This window comes from Trichomycterus rosablanca, chromosome 25 (genome assembly GCF_030014385.1).
Source record: "Trichomycterus rosablanca isolate fTriRos1 chromosome 25, fTriRos1.hap1, whole genome shotgun sequence".
Classification (NCBI taxonomy): Eukaryota; Metazoa; Chordata; class Actinopteri; order Siluriformes; family Trichomycteridae; genus Trichomycterus; species Trichomycterus rosablanca.
In genome coordinates, this window is record NC_086012.1 from 12,410,537 (window position 1) to 12,436,941 (window position 26,405).

General features: G+C 42.3%; 1 protein-coding gene across 1 annotated transcript in view; it reads left to right on the forward strand.

The window, feature by feature from the left end:
• Positions 1-24,332, forward strand: part of LOC134302555 (receptor-type tyrosine-protein phosphatase S-like) — a 152,417-nt gene extending 128,085 nt beyond the window's left edge. The window contains exons 15-30 of the mRNA XM_062987691.1: positions 1,796-2,011; positions 2,871-3,025; positions 4,728-4,739; positions 5,010-5,122; positions 9,935-10,032; positions 11,626-11,749; positions 12,156-12,331; positions 12,634-12,753; positions 13,745-13,899; positions 17,666-17,951; positions 19,272-19,450; positions 20,158-20,284; positions 20,420-20,545; positions 20,629-20,783; positions 23,184-23,319; positions 24,081-24,332. Of these exons, the coding sequence (XP_062843761.1) occupies positions 1,796-2,011; positions 2,871-3,025; positions 4,728-4,739; positions 5,010-5,122; positions 9,935-10,032; positions 11,626-11,749; positions 12,156-12,331; positions 12,634-12,753; positions 13,745-13,899; positions 17,666-17,951; positions 19,272-19,450; positions 20,158-20,284; positions 20,420-20,545; positions 20,629-20,783; positions 23,184-23,319; positions 24,081-24,149 (2,247 nt within the window). The 3' untranslated portion in view covers positions 24,150-24,332. The remainder of the gene's footprint in view (positions 1-1,795; positions 2,012-2,870; positions 3,026-4,727; positions 4,740-5,009; positions 5,123-9,934; positions 10,033-11,625; positions 11,750-12,155; positions 12,332-12,633; positions 12,754-13,744; positions 13,900-17,665; positions 17,952-19,271; positions 19,451-20,157; positions 20,285-20,419; positions 20,546-20,628; positions 20,784-23,183; positions 23,320-24,080) is intronic.
• The last annotated feature ends 2,073 nt before the right edge of the window (positions 24,333-26,405 follow it).

Genomic DNA, 26,405 nt, shown 5'->3' on the forward strand with positions numbered 1-26,405 from the left:
TTAATGTTCTCTGTGCAGACCACTGGAGTTTCCATGCCATGTCTTTATAGACCTGGCATTTGTGTACAGGGACAATGCCTTCCTTGGACATACATAATTCCCTTTATATAATTGATTCATTACACCTGTTTGCAAGTGTTGTAGCTGGTGTCCCAGTACTTTTGTCCATATAGTGTATCTATATTGTCTTATTGCACTGTCAGTAAAAGTAACTTAAGATAGAACTCAAACCAGAACCAGAGTCAAGAGTCAAGGTTTCCCTGGAGGATCGGTCCACTCTCCTTTTTGTGAAATGCCAGATACACCTCAGTGGAAGGAAAAAACCTGAATAACCACCTCAAAATGTTTGAGTTACGCTCGTGATCTGAACAAACAGGTCCACTGGAGTTTCTCAGAGGGGGTATTCTGGCAGCCCTTCAGCTGGGAATAGGATTTAAACTGGCAGTAATGAAAAAAGAGAATTTACCGAGCCATTATTCTGTAACTCCTTAACGATTTGGCTCACTCAAGTCCTTCACTGCACTAAATTGAAGTTAGAACTCTGATGGGACCGGACCCGTGGGTGGAAATCCTCAGTCTGGGCGAGCGAGTTGAACCTGAGTGATGAGGGCACTCAGCGGAGTTAAGTGCCGGGCTGGCGTCCGTGGCCACTGGGGAAGTTGAAGCCTGGTCTGTCAGGCTGAGCCGACTGGACTGTTTAACAGAAGAGGGTTTAATTCAGGAGTGTGAAGATGTGTATTTGCAAGAATACTTGGCAACAAAAGCTTTTTAATTAATTATTGTTGCAGAACAAGGGTAGTCATAGCCAATTACCCATTCGTAATTTGCTTCTACTGATGCAGACCTCCACTTCTGATCAGGGATGCACATGATAGGTGTGCAGTTGCACCCGCTTCCTTTAACCGGCACGAAACAGATGCACTGATCCCCATTATCCCCCATCTAATTGTGCAAGAGCCATTGATCAGCCAGGCAGCAGCAGTTATGAGGGGGAACCCTGTTTAGCCATTGTCCCGCCCTCTACAGACACACAGCCAATTGTGATAGCCAATTGTGATAGCAATAACTCGACGGGTTGAGACCTCGTACTGGTGGGCTAGCATATTTAACCCCTGCTCCACCTGAGCACTACCGGCACTGCTTTGCTTTTAACCGGCACAAGACAGATGCATAGAGTCATGCACTGATCCCCATTATCCCCCGTCTAATTGTGCAAGAGCCAGCGATCAGCCAGCAGAGGCCACACTTGCAACAGTTATAATAAAACCCTGTTCAGCCATTGTCCCGCCCCTTACAGACACACAGCCAATCATGTCTGTGATCGTGCCAGTCCGGCTGATAGCAAAGCTGAGATCAAAATTCAAGATCTTGACCCACACTAGGCTGGCTAGGCTGTTTTGGCCATCATCAGCCAGTCATGTCCATGTAGTCACCCAATCGGCTGATAGCACAGCTGAGATTCGAACCCTGGATCCCCAGATCTCAGCAGTAGTGGGTTAGCACAAGTTACTGCCACCCCAACCGAGCACCCAAACTCTAACTTAGCAGACGTCTTTATCCAAAGCGACTTACGTGCAGCTAAAATGTATATAATTATTTGTTGATGTTAAGTGTATTTAACACATTTAGCAGTTAAATAAAATGCTTAACACAAGCAGGTCTCCAGCGTTCATGGAAATCAAATTTTATGTCTAAATTACTTTCAGTTGAGGAAATATGAGTATTTTAAATCTACTTAATTAGATTTGTTTTAAGATGATCAGCATTTATCTTCAGTTGATTTGTTCTCTCTCAGCTGTTGAAGGATATCAGCCAGAAGCAGCGTGACCCACGGCAGAGGCAGGTGGACCTCCGCCGTGCCTACATCACCGCCCGCTTCACTCCCTCCACTCTGCCCGCGTTCTTCAGACTCGGGGACCAGTTGGACTACGGCGGATTCGATAACCGAGCTCTGGAGTCCGGCCAGGAGTACGTCTTCTTCATCCTCGCTGAACTCAACTCCACCACTGGGGTAAGCAGCTGCGTGTGGTTATGGGATTTTTTTATGTGATGTTAGTTCTGCATATCAAAAGAGTAGCATGAGACTCCAGGACCCGTAATTATTACAGCGTAACTTAAAGGGCGAGTCAGCAGGTAACACAGTCATGAGGGCTTTCACAGGACGTCAGGGCCCACCTCCCACACAACATCAAACCTGGTAACACAGGTAACACGGTCATGAGGGCTTTCACAGGACGTCAGGGCCCACCTCCCCCACCGTCATCAAACCTGGTAACACAGGTAACACAGTCAAACCTGGTAACACAGGTGACACAGTCAAACCTGGTAACACAGGAAACACAGTCAAACCTGGTAACACAGGTAACACAGTCAAACCTGGTAACACAGGTAACACAGTCATGAGGGCTTTCACAGGATGTCAGCGCCAACCTCCCCCACATCATCAAACCTGGTAACACAGGTAACACAGTCAAACCTGGTAACACAGATAACACAGTCATGAGGGCTTTCACAGGATGTCAGCGCCCACCTCCCTCACCGTCATTAAACTTGGTAACACAGGTAACACAGTCAAACCTGGTAACACAGGAAACACAGTCATGAGGGCTCTCACAGGCTCCCACCTCCCTCATCGTCAACAAACCTGAGTGATCGGACAGGAGAGGCAGAACGACAGCAACCAAACATCTCTGAACCTCCAGGCTCTGCGCCTTTGTCTATAGTCAGGGTGGCCATTTCTGGTCCTAAGGGTCAGAAACCAGGCGGGGGTCTATATCTGAATCAATGTCAAACAGTTCATTTTGTCATCTGAAAAGCCTTTTCCAACACAGTACACATTGCTAACACTGGTGTATTTGTGTGTTCAGAAGATGTTCGTTGCCAGCCGCTACTCTGACCCAGTCATCGCGCCCGACTCAGACCCGCAACCTCTGGATGCTGGAGACGGTCTCATCTGGGTGGTGGGGCCGGTCCTGGCTGTAGTCTTTATCATCTGCATTGTCATCGCCATCTTGCTCTACAAAAAGTAAGTGCAAGTAACTGAGTGTGACGTCTTTGGTTGAGGAAACAAATGAGTGTTTTATGTCCTGCAATGACCAAAAAAATGTGCACTGAAGATGAATGAATGAAAAACTATTGGGTAATCATCTTATATTGAAAAAAAATTATAATATAATTATGAAATTATATTGACCTAAATAGCTGTCACCTCACAGTAAGTAAAGTAAGTACAAATCCTTGCTGTATGGAGTTTGTATGTTCTACCTGGGTTCACACTGGTTTCCTATGAGTGCTCCTGTTTCTTTCAACAAGTCCAAATTTATGCAGTCTGGCCCTGATGGACGGGCGACCTGTCCGGGGTGTTTCCTGCATTTTGCTCAATGAATCAGACCCACAATGACCCTGATCTGAATAAAGCTGTGGTAAAACAAGTACAATCAAAGTGGTGCAGAAGTGTTGTGGATAAAACGTTAGAGATTTAGGTTCTACAGACCTGTAAAAAAAATACGCTAGCATACCAGAGCTGGGATTTCGAACACATCGTATCGAATCTCGACTCTGACATCCGGCTGGGCTGGGCAGCTATATGAACAACGTTGGCTGTTGTTCATACAGGGGAGGGAAATGCCGGATAGGGACCTCATAACTGATGCAGTTACAACCTCTGCTGGCTGGTTGAGTAGAGGAATAATGCGATCAAAGTGAGGCTCTCCGTGCACAAGGCTGATTTACATATGAACTCGGCTGGTGCAGGTGAAAAAATGCAGTCGGGTACTTCACACGTGTCGGAGGGGACGTGTGTCAGTTTGCTCTCCTCAATCAGGGGCAGGGGTCAGCACCAGTAGAGAGGAAGCATAAGGGGTAATTGCTGTAATTGGGTAAAAATTGGACGTGCAAAAAAATCGGGAGAAAATGCATTTAAAAAAATGTTAACATAAAAAATAATTGTGGTCCCTACAATATTTTTAATATTTTTATGTTTTTATTGAAGGCAATGAATTAAATAAAGAAATGAAGGAATGAGATACAGAAAGAGAAAAATAGATGGTTGGAAATAGAACCTCTATTACACATTACCAGTGTAATAGGAAGAATATAAAAGCTGTAATTAAATATGTAACAGGGAGTATTTTGGTCTCAGGAAGAGAACAGTGTCAGAAAGAAAAAGATTAACTGATATCAGAAGATAATGGAACAGCAACCAATTTCTCTACGGAGAAAGAACAAGCCTGCAGGCCTGGAATCTGAAAAGAGCTAACGTATTAATTATTCTTTCATTCCCTTCCTGAGAATAAAAGCAATCACATTCACCTTGGGAAGAGCGTACAGCTGTATTATATTTCATTATTTTATTTTTTGGAAATCATTTGAATGCGGAATTGTCATAAAGGGAGATATAGCGTCTCGAATTGCAGATGTGCCCCGACCTTGGACTGTTAGCACAGATGACAGATGCCGTCACCTCACTCTGGCATATAAATCTCTACGTTAGCCTTAGCATATTCCCGGAACCATGTGTTCCCCAAGGGAGCCGGAGTTAAATAGTCCCAGATGAATGTACCGTTATCTGCAGGGGGGGGTGTCATGCAGCCTGTGCATACAAATGCAAAAATATTGATTGCTTTTTTTCTCATCTGGATTAATGTATTTTCTGTCTATTTTCTTATCTCTTCGTCTTCCTCGTGCCTCGTGCTCTCGCATTTCACCGTGCCTTCTGCGGGGACTAGCAAACCAGACAGGTAAGCCGTTCCATTCCCAGTACAAGATTATAGTATTTATTCTGCAAAATGCAAGCACTGAAACCTGCTAATGAGAAAACTTTATGGCTAATAATAGCCGAATCGGCTTTCTGTTATATAGCATTTAGCAGGTAGCCGCCGGAACCGCTATTAAGCGCCGGTTTAGACTTGTAAATTGGATATATTGATTTTTCCCGTGTTGAGCTAAATCTTTGATTTCATACAGCGGTGTGTTTTCTTCCTTTGTGTATGTGTGTTTCTCCTCATTAGCAAGCGCAAAGACTCCGAGCCAGGCACCAAGTGTTTACTGAACAACGCCGAAATGATGGCGCATCACCCCACCGACCCTGTCGAGATGAGACGCATCAACTTTCAGACACCAGGCTCGTACACACACACACTTTTATTATACACACGCACACAAACTCTTCGGCCTTGCACATATGTGGAAGGAACATTGCACCTTTGTTGGCGAAAATGAAGAATGCCCCATAGGGTCATCCACTGTCCTTCAGAAGATAGAAACTGTAATTGGTGTATACTACACATACAGGACGAGCCAAAGACCGAGGGACATTTATAGAGAGGGACAAAATAAAGAGGACGGGTAGAGAAAAGGTGAACGAAACAAGTGCGCCGTTTTAATTCAGTTTGACCTTTAAAGTTAGAGCATAAGCATTCATTGATACTCGACGTAAATAGATATTTTAGTCACGATGTAATAAAACCGAGGCTTCGCGTGGGCCGGCGGAATATCTTACAGAGGACACGATAACTGCTTCTGATGATCATTTTCGAACTTGAATAGCTAGTCGAGTGTGTTTTATGTTCCCAGGAATCAGAGGCTGAAGGGAAAATAAGCCCCTGCTTCTGTAGGCTAATGGTTAAGGTACTGGACTAGTAATCCAAATGTCGCTGGTTCAAGCCTCACCCCTGCCACGTTGCAAAGCTTAACCCTCAATTGCTTGGACAAGACACCGATGAGGCATAACATTATGACCACTGACAGGTGAAGTGAATAACACTGATTATCTCTTCATCACGGCACCTGTTAGTGGGTGGGAAAAATTAGGCAGCAAGTGAAGATTATATTCTCAAAGTTGATGTGTTAGAAGCAGGAAGGATTCAAGCGAGTTTGACAAGGGCCAAATTGTGATGGCTAGACGACTGGGTCAGAGCATCTCTAAAACTGCGGCTCTTGTGGTCAGTATCTATCGAAAGTGGTCCAAGGAGGGCACAGTGGTAAACCGGCGACAGGGTCATGGGCGGCCAAGGCTCATTGATGCACGTGGGGAGCGAAGGCTGGCCCATGTGGTCCGATCCAACAGACGAGCTACTGTAGCTCAAATTGCTGAAGAAGTTTATGCTGTTTCTGATAGAAAGGTGTCAGAATACACAGTGCATCTCAGTTTGTTGCGTATGGGGATGCAAAAGGGGGACCAACACAGTATTAGGAAGGTGGTCATAATGTTATGCTTGATCAGCGTATACTGTCATATTACTGTAAGTCACTTTGGATAAAAGTGTCTGCTAAATGTAAATGTAAAGGTTTTGCACTGGCTGTTCCATTACATTCTGTGGAGTGAGGCTATTTTGAGGTGTTGTGCTCGTGTTTTTTGAAGTTGCCGCGCTGCTCAAGGTTCACCTGATTGATTCAAAGCGCCTCCAGTGAGACTAACTGTTTGATATGGCACGGTAAAAGCGACTCAGGCCAAACGAGCAAAGCTTAACGTGACTTACTGTACTTAAACAACGACCAAGGAATTCAATTAATGTAGAGAACTTATGACCAGTAATAATTTAGAGAATTAGGAGAAGTTTAGTTTCCCTGTGTCGTTCTTTTAATACATTAAACCTAATTCTTTCAGTTTCTCAGCACCCCGAGCTGTAAAACACAAGTTTAAAAGTGAAACAGTAAGGAAAATACAGCTAAAAACAAATACATGTCGATGCTTTTGGAGTGGATTTGATGGTTATTCCATACAATACAAATGCATATTCGTCTCATATTCGCACTTTGAATACATTTACTGCATCTTTCGAACCAAGTGCTGAGCAAAAATTCTCATGTAAATGCACCTTTAAGCTTGTCATAAGGGCTGCTGATCACATGAGTGCCGTTGCGTGGCAGCATTTAAGCCCAGTGAACAACGACTATTAGTCTACCATTAGAAAACCTTCACTGACTGTAAAAGAATGGTTTTATTTTCACACAAAGTAATAATAATAACTACAAATATACTACAAATACCTTATCAATCTATCTGCCTCTTTCGTTTTCCACTTTTCTCATTCTCGTTTGTTGTTTCCTCCCTACAAACAAAATGCTGGCTTCTCCGGAGGTGCAGAGATTTATGATTCATAGCTGTAAAAATCACACCAGCCTAGATGAGACTGTAGCTATTTGCCCACCCGCCACCTTCCCACCCTGCGAGCTCACACATATATGAAATCTTCTACACCTGTGTCGTCGCCCACACACATGTACACACGTACACGCTCACACCTAGCACACTCAGAATATCATTTAATAATACACGAAGCAGTGAATTAAGTGTGATGAACTGGTAATGTCATTAACGGAATTTGTGCATTTTTACATTTTTAGATTCTTGTAAATGAAAAATAATTAGCAGATATGCAGGGAATGTATATATACAGTGTATCACAAAAGTGAGTACACCCCTCACATTTCTGCAAATTTTTCATTATATCTTTTCATGGGACAACACTATAGACATGAAACTTGGATATAATTTAGAGTAGTCAGTGTACAGCTTGTATAGCAGTGTAGATTTACTGTCTTCTGAAAATAACTCAACACACAGCCATTAATGTCTAAATGGCTGGCAACATAAGTGAGTACACCCCACAGTGAACATGTCCAAATTGTGTCCAAATTGTACCCAAATGTGTCGTTGTCCCTCCCTGGTGTCATGTGTCAAGGTCCCAGGTGTAAATGGGGAGCAGGGCTGTTAAATTTGGTGTTTTGGGTACAATTCTCTCATACTGGCCACTGGATATTCAACATGGCACCTCATGGCAAAGAACTCTCTGAGGATGTGAGAAATAGAATTGTTGCTCTCCACAAAGATGGCCTGGGCTATAAGAAGATTGCTAACACCCTGAAACTGAGCTACAGCATGGTGGCCAAGGTCATACAGCGGTTTTCCAGGACAGGTTCCACTCGGAACAGGCTTCGCCAGGGTCGACCAAAGAAGTTGAGTCCACGTGTTCGGCGTCATATCCAGAGGTTGGCTTTAAAAAATAGACACATGAGTGCTGCCAGCATTGCTGCAGAGGTTGAAGACGTGGGAGGTCAGCCTGTCAGTGCTCAGACCATACACCGCACACTGCATCAACTCGGTCTGCATGGTCGTCATCCCAGAAGGAAGCTGACGCACAAGAAAGCCCGCAAACAGTTTGCTGAAGACAAGCAGTCCAAGAACATGGATTACTGGAATGCCCTGTGGTCTGACGAGACCAAGATAAACTTGTTTGGCTCAGATGGTGTCCAGCATGTGTGGCGGCGCCCTGGTGAGAAGTACCAAGACAACTGTATCTTGCCTACAGTCAAGCATGGTGGTGGTAGCATCATGGTCTTGGGCTGCATGAGTGTTGCTGGCACTGGGGAGCTGCAGTTCATTGAGGGAAACATGAATTCCAACATGTACTGTGACATTCTGAAACAGAGCATGATCCCCTCCCTTCGAAAACTGGGCCTCATGGCAGTTTTCCAACAGGATAACGACCCCAAACACAACCTCCAAGATGACAACTGCCTTGCTGAGGATGCTGAAGGTAAAGGTGATGGACTAAACCCAATTGAGCACCTGTGGCGCATCCTCAAGTGGAAGGTGGAGGAGTTCAAGGTGTCTAACATCCACCAGCTCCATGATGTCATCATGGAGGAGTGGAAGAGGATTCCAGTAGCAACCTGTGCAGCTCTGGTGAATTCCATGCCCAGGAGGGTTAAGGCAGTGCTGGAAAATAATGGTGGTCACACAAAATATTGACACTTTGGGCACAATTTGGACATGTTCACTGTGGGGTGTACTCACTTATGTTGCCAGCCATTTAGACATTAATGGCTGTGTGTTGAGTTATTTTCAGAAGACAGTAAATCTACACTGCTATACAAGTTGTACACTGACTACTCTAAGTTATATCCAAGTTTCATGTCTATAGTGTTGTCCCATGAAAAGATATAATAAAATATTTGCAGAAATGTGAGGGGTGTACTCACTTTTGTGATACACTGTATATATACACACACACCAATCAGCCATAACATTAAAACCACCTCCTTGTTTCTATACTCACTGTCCATTTGATCAGCTCCACTTACCATATAGAAACACTTTGTAGTTCTACAATTACTGACTGTAGTCCATCTGTTTCTCTACATGCTTTGTTAGCCCCCTTTCATGCTGCTCTTCAATGGTCAGGACCCCAACAGAACAGGTATTATTTAGGTGGTGGATCATTCTCAGCACTGCTGTGACACTGACATGGTGGTGGTGTGTTAGTGTGTGTTGTGCTGGTATGAGTGGATCAGACACAGCAGTGCTGCTGGAGTTTTTAAATACCGTATCCACTCACTGTCCACTCTATTACACACTCCTACCTAGTTGGTCCACCTTGTAGATGTAAAGTCAGAGACGATCGCTCATCTTTTGCTGCTGTTTGAGTTGGTCATCTTCTAGACCTTCATCAGTGGTCACAGGATGCTGCCCACGGGGCATAGTTGCTGTGTCTTATCTACTTATACCAGCACAACACACACTAACACACCAACACCATGTCAGTGTCACTGCAGTGCTGAGAATGATCCACCACCCAAATAATACCTGCTCTGTAGTGGTCCTGTGGGGGTCCTGACCATTGAAGAACAGCATGAAAGGGGGCTAACAAAGCATGCAGAGAAACAGATGGACTAAGGTCAGTAATTGTAGAACTACAAAGTGCTTCTATATGGTAAGTGGAGCTGATAAAATGGACAGTGAGTGTAGAAACAAGGAGGTGGTTTTAATGTTATATATATATACATATAGATAGATAGATAGACAGACAGACAGACAGACAGATAGATAGTTCATTTATACATCACTTCTCACTAGCACTGCTTTTCTCGTGAGTAAAACCAGCGTTTTTACACTCTTCTTGCTTTTCTGTTTGACCTTTGATCCCTGCAGGTATGATGAGTCACCCCCCCATCCCAATCTCGGAGCTGGCAGAACACACCGAGCTTCTGAAGGCCAACGACAACCTTCGGCTCTCCCAGGAGTACGAGGTGACTAATGAGAGCGCGGCCGAGCGCGAAAAGATGGAAAGAGAGTGCGAGAGTGTGAAAAAGAAAAACGGAGCCACACGTACAAAGCAGAACGGGGCAGAATAAAGAGCCGTGGAAGCTAAAGTGATGATAAGCGAGCATATGAGTATTAGAGGGGGGAATAAATAGGAAGCTTGGAGGAAGGGAATAAAGAAATGTGGTCGTAAAATCAAAGGTCACCTTTAAAAAGCTCATCAACCCTTAGAGCCTCTGGAAACACCGAATGTTACACAGCCAGTGTTTTACTGAAGACTTGCTCAGGGTGCACTAACATTTGACCAGCGAGAACTTTTGACATTTTGCTCAATAATAGCCTGTTTTAAAAGATTTTTTTTATACTGCCGTATTCAGCGGTTATTTAAAAACACAGACACAATGATATATAAACCTGCCATAGAGTTAAGTAGGAGATTACAGAATCATGCCCTTCTGCCATGCCAATAATCAGCAAAACACTTACTGTCCATTTTATCAGCTCCACTTACCACATAGAAGCACTTTGTAGTTCTACAATTACTGACTTTAGTCCATCTGTTTCTCTACCTGCTTTGTTAGCCCCCTTTCATGCTGTTCTTCAATGGTCAGGACCCCCACAGGACCACCACAGAGTAGGTCTTATTTGGGTGGTGGATCATTCTCAGCACTGCAGTGACACTGACTTGGTGGTGGTGTGTTAGTGTGTGTTGTGCTGGTATGAGTGGATAAGACACAGCAGCACTGATGGAGTTTTTAAACACCTCACTGTCTCTGCTGGACTGAGAATAGTCCACCAATCAAAAATATCCAGCCAACAGCACCCTGTGGGCAGCGTCCTGTGACCACTGATGAAGGTCTAGAAGATGACCAACTCAGACAGCAGCAATAGATGAGCGATCGTCTCTGACTTTACATCTACAAGGTGGACCAACTAGGTAGGAGTGTCTAATAGAGTGGACAGTGAGTGGACACGGTCTGATTCACTCATACCAGCACAACACACACTAACACACCACCACCATGTCAGTGTCACTGCAGTGCTGAGAATGATCCACCACCTAAATAATACCTGCTCTGTGGTGGTCCTGTGGGGGTCCTGACCATTGAAGAACAGCATGAAAGGGGGCTAACAAAGCATGTAGAGAAACAGATGGACTACAGTCAGTAATTGTAGAACTACAAAGTGCTCCTATATGGTAAGTGGAGCTGATCAAATGGATGGCTGATCGGTGTATGCTCAGATGATTGATGTGACAGTTCCTCTTAACTGAGAGTCACCTGCACCTCATTGAATGTTAATTCGCTCCAGGTGGAAATGTTTCTATTTATCACGGCTTCTTCCTCACAGAGTTGCCTGCTCCTCTGTTGGCAACCTGTTTTCATTTGGATCGTTTGCCTTGCTCAAGGATTTTAAAAAGCCAACCTGTTTTTTTTTTGTTTTAATCACTGCACATTGAATATTCCAGTAAATAATAATCGCCCAGTGTTTTTTTAAATATTGCTGCTAGTCAAAGCTGACTTTATGGTAAATATACAAATACAAATAGTTTTATTTCTCTCTATACCTTCATTTTACAGTCCATTGATCCCGGGCAGCAGTTCACATGGGAGAACTCCAACCTGGATGTGAACAAGCCAAAGAATCGCTACGCCAATGTCATTGCTTATGACCATACCAGAGTCATCCTCGCACCCGTTGACGGTACTGCAGAACAATATTTTATATTTGATTTTATATTCATATGAGGGATCTTCAAAAAGTTTCTGAGACCGAGAGAGATGCTTATAGTCTGGATTTAGCGGCGTCTGATTTCCACCTTTTTGGCTCCCTCAAAGAATCTTTAAGGGGAAGAAAATTTTCATGTGATGACCTGAAAGCAGCAGTGCATGAGTGGCTACACGCTCAACCACAAACATATTTTGCTGATTTAATTGGCATTAAAAAGTTAATACGACGCTGGGAAAAATGCATCAGAAGGCGACTAGAAAATTTTATTAAATGTTAAATTCTTAATAAATAGAGTTTGCATGAATGTGTTTAAGGATGGTGGTTTTGAAGGGAATACTAAAGCGATTATTCATAGTAATAACGACTTACTCGTTGTCAGGTGTTATGGGTAGCGACTACATCAATGCCAACTACATAGACGGCTACAGGAAGCAGAATGCCTACATTGCTACGCAAGGCCCATTACCCGAGACGTTTGGTGACTTCTGGAGGATGGTATGGGAGCAGAGAGCTGCGTCTGTGGTCATGATGACCAAGCTGGAGGAGAAGTCACGGGTAGGTGTGAACATGAGACTTGGTATGATATCACTGTGCCAGAGAAACATAGTCCGGTCATCCCGCCCTAGCAGAAACGTGTCTGCTGCAGGAACTGCCAATTATGCCTGCTAGATGGCGCCCAGCCGACCGGTGGCAACGGCGAGTTTTGAACCGAGGAGTTCAGAATCTCGGCGCTGGTGTGCTAGTGGAAAATCCCGCAGTTTGGTGCTTATCTAGTAATTCCTACTGTGTGTGTGTGTATATGTGTGTGTGTGTGTGTGTGTGTGTGTCTTTAATTGGCATTATGTGTCTGTTTGTAGATAAAATGTGATCAGTACTGGCCAAGCAGAGGAACAGAGACGTATGGCCTGGTGCAGGTCACTCTTCTGGACACCATGGAGCTGGCCACGTTCTGCGTCCGGACCTTTTCACTGCACAAGGTAAATCAGAATCACTGTGTACTATGGATTGTTCAAACAGTAAACAGTACATCTATAATGCTATTACTATTACACAATACTAAGTGTGTACCACAGAGCAGTCTAGTCTCTATTGATATCTGTCTCACATACATAATATTTTCTCTTTGGCCTGTTTGGCTCATATTCTGTGCATGTTTCTCTCTCCATGATTCCCTGTCTACATTAATCCTACTAGCTGACAGTCTGTGTGTTTCCTACTGACGATTTCCTCTAGAGATGCAGGCTCTATAATTACCTTCCTGCCTCATACTGAGTGTATCACGTATCAGGCTTCTCGCTCTCTCTCTCTCTCTCTCGCTCTCTCTCTCTCTCCCTTACACCCCTACCTGCCCCAAAAAGAAAAGAAAGCTACTATTACTACTACCAAAACACAATTTTTTCATTGTTTCTTTGAATATTGCCCTGCTCACTGCTCCATATATGTTGTAAGTCAAAATTAATCATGATTGTTAATAAGTAATTAGATTAGATGCCATTAAGTTTAGTGACACTGTAGATCTTACTAACATTGTTGCTGTATCTATGACCAAAGTCTACAATTAATCTATGAATAAACTCACATGACATTTCTAATCATTCAGTAAAAGATAAGTAATAGTTGTAACTGTTGTGACAACATACATGTCCTCTAAAAGTGTGTGTAAATGTTTGACTTTGACTTCATAGTATCCCTAATATAAGTTAGACCTAATAAAGGTCAGTAAATTACATTATCAGTAATCAAATCATAATTAAAGCACACTTGTAATTCCCAATTCCAAACCACTGGTTCCACACAGCCAGCTAAATCAGATGTGGCTACATTCAAAAATCCAAACTGCATGTATTCCTCTATGGATAATCAATATAATGCATGTACTACATATTGTATGTTTAGGTTACAATATACTTTTAAATCCATGTATAAACCTGTAATATTTTAAACGGTTCTCATTTTCCTCTTTTTCAGAGTGGCTGTAATGAGAGGAGAGAAGTGAGACAGTTCCAGTTCACGGCGTGGCCTGATCACGGCGTACCCGAGTATCCCACTCCATTTCTGGCCTTCCTGCGCAGAGTTAAAGCCTGTAACCCTCCAGATGCCGGACCTGTCGCTGTTCACTGCAGGTCAGTATGATATGTTCTACACTTATACAGCTAGTCCTACAGAGGAGTCTTAGTGGAAGTTCAGGGTTTTAGTTTAGGCTCAGGGTCTTAGTTTATGACATTGATGTATGAAGTATAAATTAATTTTACATTGAATTATTAAGATGTTTTTTCATTTTACTTATTGTATATTAACTATTTTCTTTTTTGTATTTTATTTGTACATCCCCTCCCCATTTTCTCCCAATCCAGTCATATCACATTACCCCTAATTGTATTTCGGCCTCTGCTGTTGCAATCTCCCACTCCCGATCGTAGGAGGGCCACAAGCATAGCACGCCCCCTATGACATATGCACAGAGCTAGCCGCTTGTCTTCACCAGCACACGCTGGGAATCCGTATTGTGTATTGAGAGTCACGCACTGATCCCCATTATCCCCCATCTCATTGTGCAATCGCCTTCTATCAACCAGCAGAGGTCGCAATAGATGAGTGATCGTCTCTGACTTTGCATCTACAAGGTGGACCAATTAAGTAGGAGTGTCTAATAGAGTGGACAGTGAGTGGACATGATATTTAAAAACTCCAGCAGCGCTGCTGTGTCCGATCCACTCATACCAGCACAACACACACTAACACACCACCGACATGTCAGTGTCACTGCAGTGCTGAGAGTCATCCACCACCTAAATAATACCTGCTCTGTGGTGGTTCTGTGGGGGTCCTGACCATTAAAGAACAGGGTGAAATCAGGCTAAAAAGGTATGTAGAGAAATGGATAGACTACAGTCAGTAATTGTAGAACTACAAAGTGCTTCTATACGGTAAGTCGAGCTGATAAAATGGACAGTGAGTGTAGAAACAAGGGGGTGGTTTTAATGTTATGGCTGATCAGTGGACATTTCTATTATGACACATGAGTCTAATAAGAGTCTGCAAACTTTTTACCCCACCTGCATCAATCTCTCTATTTAATCACGTAATGGACATGCATAGGGCAGGCTGGGTTTAAAACTGTAGCTTCCAGCAGTGGACTTCATCCCACAAAAGAAATATCATCGGTCTTTCTTCCCTTAAGAAATTATAAAAATGAGTGACCCTGCAGACTGCAGAAACCATTAGGCTATAATTTGAAAAAAAAAAAAAAAGATTGTCTATTATGTGTGAACTTTGCTTCAGGACTCAGTAGAATTATATAAAATGCTAGATGTTGATTTTCCTTCCCTTTCAGTGAACTTTCTGTTTTTCCACCATGATCATCTCTCTTTATATCTCTTAAAATTTCACTCCATGTGCTTGATAAACTCGGCTGGATTTTGCCTCTGGTCAAGCAATGTGTAAGATCTCCTTAGAGAGAATCTCATACTCACATACACACAGCATGAGGTAACATTTATCCCCGGACCCACACTTTCTTTTCTCCCTGCTGGATACCGAGCTGGAGATTGCATGATTATAGACTAAAGTAAGAGAGAAGGTCTTGAGAGATTGTTTAAAGGATTGTAGATGGGATGGGATTCTGCGGAGAGGTTGTAGGGTTGTTCGGTGAAGAACCTTTTCTGTGGAAAAAGATGAGAAGTGATGTGATGGAGGGTGTATTAGCAGAAGGAATGGTTGATGGAAAAAAAGATGGTGAAAAAGGTTGCTGTATGTATTTATGACCAAGCTGATGTTGCCATGTTTTCAGAAAACCTACATAAAATCAATTCTTGAACTAAAACACATGACATTTCTAATCATTCAGTAAAAGATAAGTAATAGTTGTAACTGGTGTGACATACATGTCCTCTAAAAGTGTGTAAACATTTGACTTTGACTACATTTAACCCTAATATAAAGTTTGGCTAGATGAAGTTAAGTAAATTACATTAAAAAAAGTAATAGCACAGTGGTTCAGTAAAGCAATAAGCCACGAGAGGCCGTGCATTACTGTGATTTTAGCGGAGTGCCTAAAACTTCTTTCCCCGTGCTAAAATCATAACAGTAATGCACGGTCTCGAGTGGATTATTGCTTTTATAAAACGGCGGTCAACATAAAATATAATAAATACAACAATGTTTAATTCATAAATGTATTTATTGTGTATAAACTTACAATAAAGTTTTCTTCCGCGACGCAAAATAGTTCGATTAACAGTGTTGCTAGGCAACATGAGGGCGAAAATAACATTAACTTTTTCTATTCAGTGGCGTATTGATATGGAATCATGTGAGGTGGTCCTAGGTGTGCGTTTATCGGGGATTTTACAACGGCTTCGAACGCGGCTCAGCCAATCAGATTTTAGGACCGGAACTATCCGTTTTATAAGTACTGTTTTAGTAATCTGAAGGTTGCCAGCTGCTGCTTAATTCCATAAATATAAATGTAATTGTAACTAATAGGGCAGTAATAGCTCAGCAGTTCGGGTACTGGTTTAGTAATCTGAAGGTTGCCAGTTGCTGCTTAATTCCGTAAACGTAAATGCACATGCGTGTATGTGGAGACTCAGAGACAGAGTAAGAAGAAGGCAGGGATCCAGGCATCCAAACTAAATCATAATTAAAACACACATGTAATGCATTTCTTACTTCCAAACAACTGGTTCCACACAGGCAGTTGAATCAAATGTGGCTACATCTAAAAATCCTTCAACAGAATCATCCTTCATTTACATTTTAGACATTTAGCAGATGCTTTTATCCAAAGCGACTTACAGTATACAGTCTAAGCAATTGAGGCTTAAGGGCCCAACAGTGGCAGCCAGGCAGTGCTGGGGGTTTGAACCAGCAGTCTTCTGCTTACTAGTCCAGTACCTTAACCGTTAGTCTACAACTGCCCCTTAAATTTCCTACTGCATGTATTCCTCCATGGATGGTTGATTTTCCTGAAAGCATATAGCAAATTGATCAGCACTAAGGGCTTCGTGATGGACTGGCAACCTGTCAAGAGCATTTCCTGCCTTTCGCCCAGCGGACTCACCGCAACCCTTAATTGGATGGAGAGGAGGTAAAACAGACAGTGAATGAATGAATCAGCAGTAGGGAGGAGGTGAAGGTGGGAAGGAGTCAGAAAAGGCGAAACGTTGGCATGAAGCTTGCATAGCTCCCTTGCATAGCAGACTCGAAGAGAACTTTGACAGGCGGGTGTGGTAAGAGAGACCGGCGTTAAGTTTAGACGCTCAGTACTTTCTTACTTATGCTGTCCATTGCAGCTTAAAGCTAAGGATCAGGTTTACGGAAGGAAAGGACACAAGGAGTATAGACTGGCGAGTGGGAAAGTATATGTTGGGGTGGAGACTAGAAGGACAGGGAGATGAGTGGAAAAAGACACCAAGTGTCCCCGCAATGGATTGGCATCCAGTCTGGGTGTGTGTTTGCATTGCGCCCAGTGATTCCGGGGAAATTGGAACCACAGCGACCGCCAAACCACCAAATGTCCAGGGTTAAGCAGTGGTAATTCAATGAATTCATTCATTTAACATGTCTGTTTTAGCCCTGCTTTACTCTATTCTACTTTTTTAAGCAACCCCTCTGCTGTGCTTTGTACAATCTGGTCCCACTGTGGTTTACATAAACATAAAGCCTCCACAAGGGGGCGTTCACATACAAGTTTATTTAATTATTATTATTTTTCTCTGCGACCCTTTTTTTTGGCTTGCGACCAACTTAAGGGTCGCGACCCATGGTTTGTAAAACCCTGAGGTAGGAAATGCCCTGGACAGGTTGCCAGTCTACACACATTCACATCTAAGGGTGATTTTATAATAAATGTACTGATATTTTCGTCTCTTCTAAACTCTGTCACAGTGCGGGCGTGGGTCGTACGGGCTGCTTCATCGTGATCGACGCCATGCTGGAGCGGATCCGGCACGAGCGCACCGTCGACATCTACGGCCACGTGACGCTAATGCGCTCTCAGAGAAACTACATGGTGCAGACAGAGGATCAGTACAGCTTCATCCACGAGGCCCTGCTGGAGGCCGTCGCCTGTGGTAACACCGAAGTGGCCGCACGGAACCTCTACACATACATGCAGAAACTGGCACAGGTGGAGAGCGGGGAACACGTCACGGGCCGGGCTCTGGAGTTCAAGGTAACAAGAACATAAGCTACACATAGTAAACATGGTTATGAATTACGTAGAATTGTTAACACATATATACAGGGTGACACGGTGGCTTGGTGGGTAGCACTGTCACCTCACAGCAAGAAGGTCCTGGGTTTGATTCCCAGGTGCAGTGATCCAGGTCCTTTCTGTGTGGAGTTTGCATGTTCTCCCTGTGTCTGTGTGGGTTAATTTAATCTATACGTAAGGTTAGAAATTTTCCCTTCTGCCATTATGTTGTGCCTCCTGGAGCGACTTTTGGCAGGTAAAAGCACCAGAAGCGTTTCAGACCAAATTAACGTTTTATGAAATATCTCTGCGCTTGCTGATTCTTAATTTCGGACCCCTGTTGTGCGACTTTTTATACATCAGAGCAGGTCCTTTTATTTTAATTAGAAATCATGGTTAATTGCATTATACCCAAGCTATAAAAAACAAAACCTCATTATTTAATTATTGAGTCACAGTGGATCGTTGTGTGATCGTGTGTTTTTTTTAGAGTAATTGAGTCAAGCGAAGGTTGATGTAAATATCGTATAGATTTAACAAGCCTTAATGTGAAGTATGAGTGCAGAGCAAGAAGGTCCTGGGTTCGATTCCCAGGTGGAGCAATCCGGGTCCTTTCTGTGTGGGGTTTGCATGTTCTCCCCGTGTCCTTGTGGGATTCCTCCAGGTACTCCACGGTGTCCTCCCACACTCCCACAGTCTGACAGGTTACTTGGAGATACAAATTGCCCTAGCTGTGAGTGTGTTTGTCCTGTGATAGAGTGTTTTTCCTAATTTTTGCCCAGTGAACACAGTGCATTCACTGTGACCCTGACCAGGTTAAAGCAGTGGTAAAACAGACAATGAATTAATTAATAAAAAAGCGATCATTCACACAAGTGTTCAAGACAGGCAGTTGAAGCCTAGCGGTTAAGGTACTGGACTAGAAATTACAAGATTGCTGGTTCAAGCCCCACAACTGCCAGGTTGTTGGGCCCTTGAGCAAGGCCCTTAACCCTCAATTGCTTCTGCTAAATGCTGAAAATGTAAATAACGGACGTGCAACACCAACGGTTTTCGAGTACATGTGACCAGACCGATAAAATACAATGTTAATGTCTGGCACCATCTGCCGGTCAAATACAGTATTACGTTCGTTTTTTAGGGTAGAAGTCATTGCTAGCATAAATTCAATTTCATACCCACATTACTGCCAGCTTTCCATTTCTGACCACAAAAATAGCCAGTCAGTATAAACATATTGTCCTATGCCTAATCAAATCAGTGATATACTTATAATATATTCTGTCTCTGTGTTTGTAGCGTCTGGCGAACAGTAAAGCTCACACCTCCAGGTTTGTGACAGCCAACCTGCCCTGCAACAAGTTCAAGAACAGGCTGGTGAACATCATGCCTTACGAGACCACTCGCGTGTGCCTGCAGCCAATCAGAGGCCTTGAAGGCTCAGACTACATCAATGCCAGCTTTATCGATGGATACAGGTAAGGCTTGTCCAATGTGTTAGTATATTTTCCTGGACATGTCCTCTTTTTTGGACCTGAAAATTTCTAAATCATCGAAATGTCCAGGATACAGCTTTTGTAGTCAAGGTGTGTCAAGTGTCCTCTTTTTTAAGAACCAAAATATGGTCGCCCTACCTAATATATAGTATATTTCCATTTAGGGCGGCACGGTGGCTCAGTGGGTAGCACTGTCACCTCACAGCAAGAAGGTCCTGGGTTCGATCCCCAGGCGGGGCGGTCCGGGTCCTTTCTGTGTGGAGTTTGCATGTTCTCCCCGTGTCTGCGTGGGTTTCCTGCGGGTGCTCCGGTTTTGTTCCACAGTCCAAAGACATGCAAGTAAGGTGAATTGGAGACACTGAATTGCCCTTTAAGTGAATGGGTGTGTGTGTGTGTGTGTGTGTGTGTGTCTGCCCTGTGATGAACTGGCATCCTGTCCAGGGTGTTACTGTGTGCCTTGCGCCCATTGAAAAACTGGGATAGGCTCCAGCAACCCCAACTGTAAAACAAAGTCTAGGGTTGATATTGTAGATTTCTTCATACTTGAGTGTACTTGCTCATCTAGTATGCTGGTCAGCCCCGCTCCCTTGACGCTGCCTCTGTCTGCAGTCTTACATTTTGAATAACGGTCACCAGGTTGGCGTGTTCTTTAACGTATTCTGATCGTGTCTCACTATGTTTCCCTTTAGGCAGCAGAAAGCATATATCGCCACACAAGGTCCCTTAGCAGAGACCACAGAGGACTTCTGGAGGATGCTTTGGGAACACAACTCCACCATCGTGGTCATGCTTACCAAACTGAGAGAAATGGGACGGGTATGTAATCAATAAGATCACACCAAAGCTTTAGAAATGACCCTGTGATTCGTTTGATGAGCGCATTGGCAGAATAGAATACTTTGTACTTCTTAGGTGTTTGTTTTTCATCCTTATATGTGTGTGATCCCACAGGAAAAATGTCACCAGTACTGGCCAGCAGAACGCTCTGCACGCTACCAGTATTTTGTTGTGGATCCAATGGCTGAGTACAACATGCCCCAGTACATACTGAGAGAGTTCAAAGTCACAGATGCGAGAGTGAGTACTAAAAAGCATCCCTGCATGTGTACGCCGTATGTAAGACTTCACTCTTTTTTAAACGTTTGTGTTTCTCTTTAAAGGACGGACAGTCTCGAACGGTCCGGCAGTTCCAGTTTACCGACTGGCCCGAACAAGGAGTGCCAAAATCGGGGGAGGGTTTCATCGATTTCATCGGACAGGTGCACAAAACCAAGGAGCAGTTCGGACAGGACGGGCCGATCGCCGTCCACTGCAGGTATATACAGGCAATAGTACAGGATAAATGTCATTAACGTCTTCGGATCTCAACCCTAATCTCAGTGGTGGTGGGGTAGTGGAATACGCCTCTGCGCCAACCGAGTGCCTATATATAAAACACCAACAAAAAAAACCCTGTTTAATGATACACAACACAACCAGGATCCAAATTTATAAGCTTTGATGGATATTTGCTGCCTTATACAGAAGCCATTACTCTTGTAGAGTAGATGGTAAAGGGTAGGCAGTAGAAAACAATGTGCCATTTGTTCCACTTCACTTGACAGCTGTACTAAAAAACAAGAAAAATATAATTACATTGATGCATTATGTCTCAAACACCCACACACGTCCAGGATATTGTTTTGTATTTTATTGGAGACACAAATGTGGACTAAAAGCACAAAAATATGATTTTAAATTCACCCTGTTACTATGAACTACGCAAGCCGTAGCCCAGTGGTTAAGGTATTGGACTAGTATTCAAAAGGTTGCTGGTTTAAGCACTACCACTGCCAGGCTGCTGCTGTTGGGCCCTTGAGCAAGGCCCTTAACCTTCAATTGCTCAGACTGTATAATGTCTCAGTACTGTAAGTTGCTTTGGATAAAAGCATCTGCTAAATGCCAAAAATGTAAATGAACTGAGCTACTAATTGATATAATAACTATTACTAACTATACATACACTATACACCCAAAAGTATTTGGACACCTGACCATAAGCTTGTTGGGCATTCAACTCCATTTCAAAACCATATGGTATTAAAATAGAGTAACCTTTGTGTGATCTTTTCAACCAGGTTTCTCACAAGACAAGTATGTCTATGGGAATTTGTGCCCATTTAGTCACAAGAGCGTTTGTATGGTTGGGCACTGACGTTGGTCTAAAGGCTCAACTGATGTTCCAATTTAATCCAAACCTGAGGACGCTTCTCAACTGACACATGCCCCCTCCGACACATGCTCAGTACAGACTGCACTTTCACCCGCACAAGTCGAGTTCATATATACCAATCAGCACTGTGCACAGAGAGCCACACCCTGATCAGCATTATTACTCAGATCTGTGAGGGCACCATCAATCAGCCAGCAGGGGTCGTAATTGCACCAATTATGAGGACCCATGATCTGGCTTGCCCCTAACCCTATGAACAACAGCCAATCGTTGTTCACAAAGCCGCCCAGCCCAGCTGGTGTGCTAGTGTTTTTTACCACTGCGCCACCTGAGCGGCCATATAATTGATTATTACACCTATTAGAAAGTGTTGTGGCTGTCGAGCACATGGAGATAAAAACCGACCTCTTCTTTTTCATGAAAGCAGATGTTAAACCAGCTGGAGCGTTACATACTGATGGGGGAGCGAAGTGGGTCTAGCAGAGGACTTGGCTCTGACTCAAGGGGTCATCGGTAAAATCTCTGCTGATGGCTACTGCCACCGCGCCCTTGACAAAAGTACTTGACCTCATGCAGCTCTAGGAAAACAGCACAGGCAGCTGGTTAAATATACATGTCCTTGGAGAGAACAAACGCCATGGCACTGCTGAAACTCAAGCCCGAATCCTAGCTGTGGTCGCAATTCTGCACCGTTCAGTGCTCATTCTGGTGACGTGAGAGAATTCAATACTTCTTCTCTGCAAATCGAATACGCAGTTGTAAACGGGTCAGGATAATTACCCCGGGTCAAGGGGGGTTGGAGGATAATCTTGGCAGTCAGCCTTTTTTGGGCCATTTGATAATTCATTTGTCAACTGACAAAACAGTCAACAAATTCATTATTAAATATTATTAAATTAACAAATTCATAGCTTCTAGATTTCCCAGACTGCCATGTGCTGATAAACAATTCATATGCCAGCACAATGATTCTCTGGAGTTGTGTTTATTCCTGCTAGGGCTCCGTCTCAAATACGAAAATTTTTGTCTGTGTTTTGACATCCCCCCCCCCCCCCCCCCTTCCCCCACTCCCCTGTGTCCATAGACATGGTTGGGAGTTTTCCAAACTCAGTTACCCAAAATGTGTTTTTAGCTGCTTTAGACTTTGACATCTTGGACATTTCGACTAACCGATTACTAACTGAATTGCCGTAGGATTGCTAGGACCACCTCATAGTGCAAATTAACCAGTAAACGTGAGGAACTTGAACGCTACACGAATGAAACACAAAACTAAAAATTTGAATTTCACAGCAAATTGCATATTGCACAGGTCCGTGGTGCAGATTTCTCTGCCGTGAATTAGGTATGGCCTTAACGATAGCCAAACGTGGCCTGTCTACCTTAATAAAGTGATTCTTATTGGGTTGGTCATTCATTCAGTTTCTCCTCCACGTTCTGTCTGTGTCCTTAACCCACTGACCGTTTAAACACCGTGTTTTTCCTTGTCTCTGTCTGTCTCAGTGCGGGTGTGGGCAGGACGGGTGTGTTCATCACTCTCAGTATCGTCCTGGAGAGGATGCGTTACGAGGGCGCGGTGGACATCTTCCAAACTGTCAAAATGCTGCGCACACAACGACCAGCTATGGTGCAGACAGAGGTAACAAAAATACCCACCATGTTCATGTTATTTTAGGAATAGACGAAGTAAAGAATTGAAGTATCGTGGAAGGATAGATGAACGAAAAGGAATCAATATAAATACAAAAGAAAAAATAAAGAAAGGAATAAAAAGAGGAAACATTAAAGTAAAGGAAGAAAATAAAACAGAAAAGAAAGACTAAAAGTGTAAATAAAGAAGAAAAAGTGAGAAAAAAACAGATATATGGCCAAAGTATGTGGTCGTCCCTTCTAATTACTGAGTTCAGTTAATTCGGACTCACTCATTGCTTACAGTAGTATTACACCATTATATAATATCTAACTATTTGCTTCCAACTCCCCTGCTCCAGCATGACTGTAAGTCAAAGCCGGGTCTAATGGTTTGATTAGTTTGGTGTGGAGGAACTCCAGTGTCCCTGGAAGGAAAGGAAGGAAGGATGGATGGATGGATGGATGGATGGATGGGAGGGAGGGAGGGAGGGAAGGAACTGAATGGATGGATGTATGGATGGAAGGAACTGGATGAATGGAAGGAACTGAATGAAGGGATGGATGGATGGATGGAACTGGATGGATGGAAGGAAGGAAGATATGTGAAAACACAATTTGTATAGATTCATAAAAGACTAGAAGGAACAAAATCTAGGGATTGTGTACAACTAAAGCACAATGAAAAAGAAATAGTGAAGACTGAAGAAGACAGGGTGGAAAGAGATAAAACATCTTTAACGTTGCATGTCTCTGTCTGCGTTTCTGCAGGATGAATACCAATTCTGCTACCAGGCCGCCCTCGAGTACCTGGGAAGCTTTGATCACTATGCAACGTAAGAGAAGTAGACAAGCTTGTCTCAAAAGCATCTTTTCTGATGACCTACACCACTACAGAAAAAAAAAATCACTCATTCCATGATGCCATTGCAAAAGGGGAACATTTTGGATGGAAACTTATTTTGGAAGCAAGAAAACAGGAACTTCTTAAGAACTTCCCAAAGAAGTTCTGTATCACAGCAAGCTTATTACCTCAGTGTTCATATATTGATGTTAATGTTGTGGTCGCCTTTTTAGAAATATTACAATGTGGATGAATACATGAAGCCTCTTTAAAAAAAAAAAAACGAAACACAAAGAGTTAAAAAATGACTTTGGGATCAAATCAAAAGCCTGGAAAATTGCTGCACTCTTAAATGGGAGTTTTACCCAAAACTGTATTTGCCATTGAAAAGATCAAAGGTGAACTCCACTCGGCTTCTGCATGATGAAGGTTTCAGTGCCCTGACGGAAGCAGAACTTGTACCTTCTGTGCCTGACAGCAGAGGGGTAGAGGTTATGAACTTTTTTAGCTTTGGAGGAGAACAGCTGTATCATTGACTCTTGCGGTACATTAATAATGTGATATAATCAGTTTCGGCATCATACATACAGTGGGTTCGTTGGTTGGTTGGATGGACGGATGGTTGGTCGGCCTGTCGGAGCGCTAACGTGATTGGACCTTGCCTTTGAAGAGGTGTCCGATTCATCCTCAGATTTTTGACAGAGCGCCTGTGAATACTGTTCTGGTGTCACTCTGTTTTTCTTTCCTTTTCTATTCCTTTCTTTCTCCGTCTTTTTCCACAAATATGCTGCTTATACCCTGTGTGTAAAGAGACAGTAGCGGTTTACAAACGGCTTCTCCTGAAATTTCGTAGAACAAGATTCAAGACCATGAAACTGAATGCCAAGAAGCCGCACATTTAAATGGAGTGTACATATTAGCGTGTACGTACTAGGGCTGGGTGATATGACCAAAAAAAAAAATCACAATAATACACAAAATGTATCACAATATTTACTTTTGATAACCGTTTACTAATTATACTGTTCATCCTAAGGATCTGTGTCTTGGGTTGGAAGATTCACGGCTACTGAAAGTTGCCCCTAGGTGTGAGTAAGTAAGCGAATATGGATTGGCACCCTGTTTAGAGAGTTTCCTGCCTCATACCCAGTGTTTCTGCCATCACACAGCAGGATAAAGCAGTTAGTGAATGTAAATCAATACGTGTCTAGTTACAGTGAAGAACAACATAGTACTACTAATGCCAAGTGGTCAACAATGAACGATATGTGTCAATTAGTAAATGAAATGTATTATTAGTACATAATTATGATTTTAAATAAGGTACATAATATGATTTTATATTTAACTAAAGATGAATGAATGATAGGCTTGGCTATGTTTTTTTTTTTTTCATAAATTGTTTGGCATTATACAGTATATTTGCACTTATACAAAATATTTATTTTATTTTAATTAATTAATGATCAATTAATTAATGATTATTATTTTACTTATTTATTCATTTGTTTATTTATTTATTATTTTATGTTTTTAGGAGATTTACAGCACATAAACTAAACTAATCCAATCATGACTACAAACATTTTTGGCATTATATATTTGCACTTATACAAAATCATCTAAAAAAAATAATTAATTATTAAATAATTAATTTTTAAATAATTAATTATTATTTAATTTATTATTATTACTTTTATTATTATTATTATTTTATGTTTTTAGGAGATTTACAGCACATAAACTAAACTAATCCAATCATGACTACAAACATTTTTGGCATTTATATATTTGCAATTATACGAAATATTATTTTTTTAAGTTAATTAATTATTAATTAATTAATGATTATTATTTTATTTATTTATTCATTAATTTATTTATGTATTATTTTGTGATTTTAGGAGATTTATAGCACATAAACTAAAAGAATCCAATCATGACTACAAACATTGTTGGCATTATATATTTGCACTTATACAAAATAATTTTTTTTAAATAATTAATTATTAAATAATTATTTTTTAAATAATTAATTATTATTATTATTTAATTTATTATTTTTATTATTATTATTTCATGTTTTGTGGAGATTTAGGAGTTTACACATGGTAAACTAAATCAATCTAAACACTAAAATCTAAATGTCTTCATTATTTGTAAAAGGGCTGCTGACCCTCTCCCTGCACCACAATGATCACTTGGTGTCTTTAATACAAAACTGCATATTCGGTTTATTGTGCCAAAATATT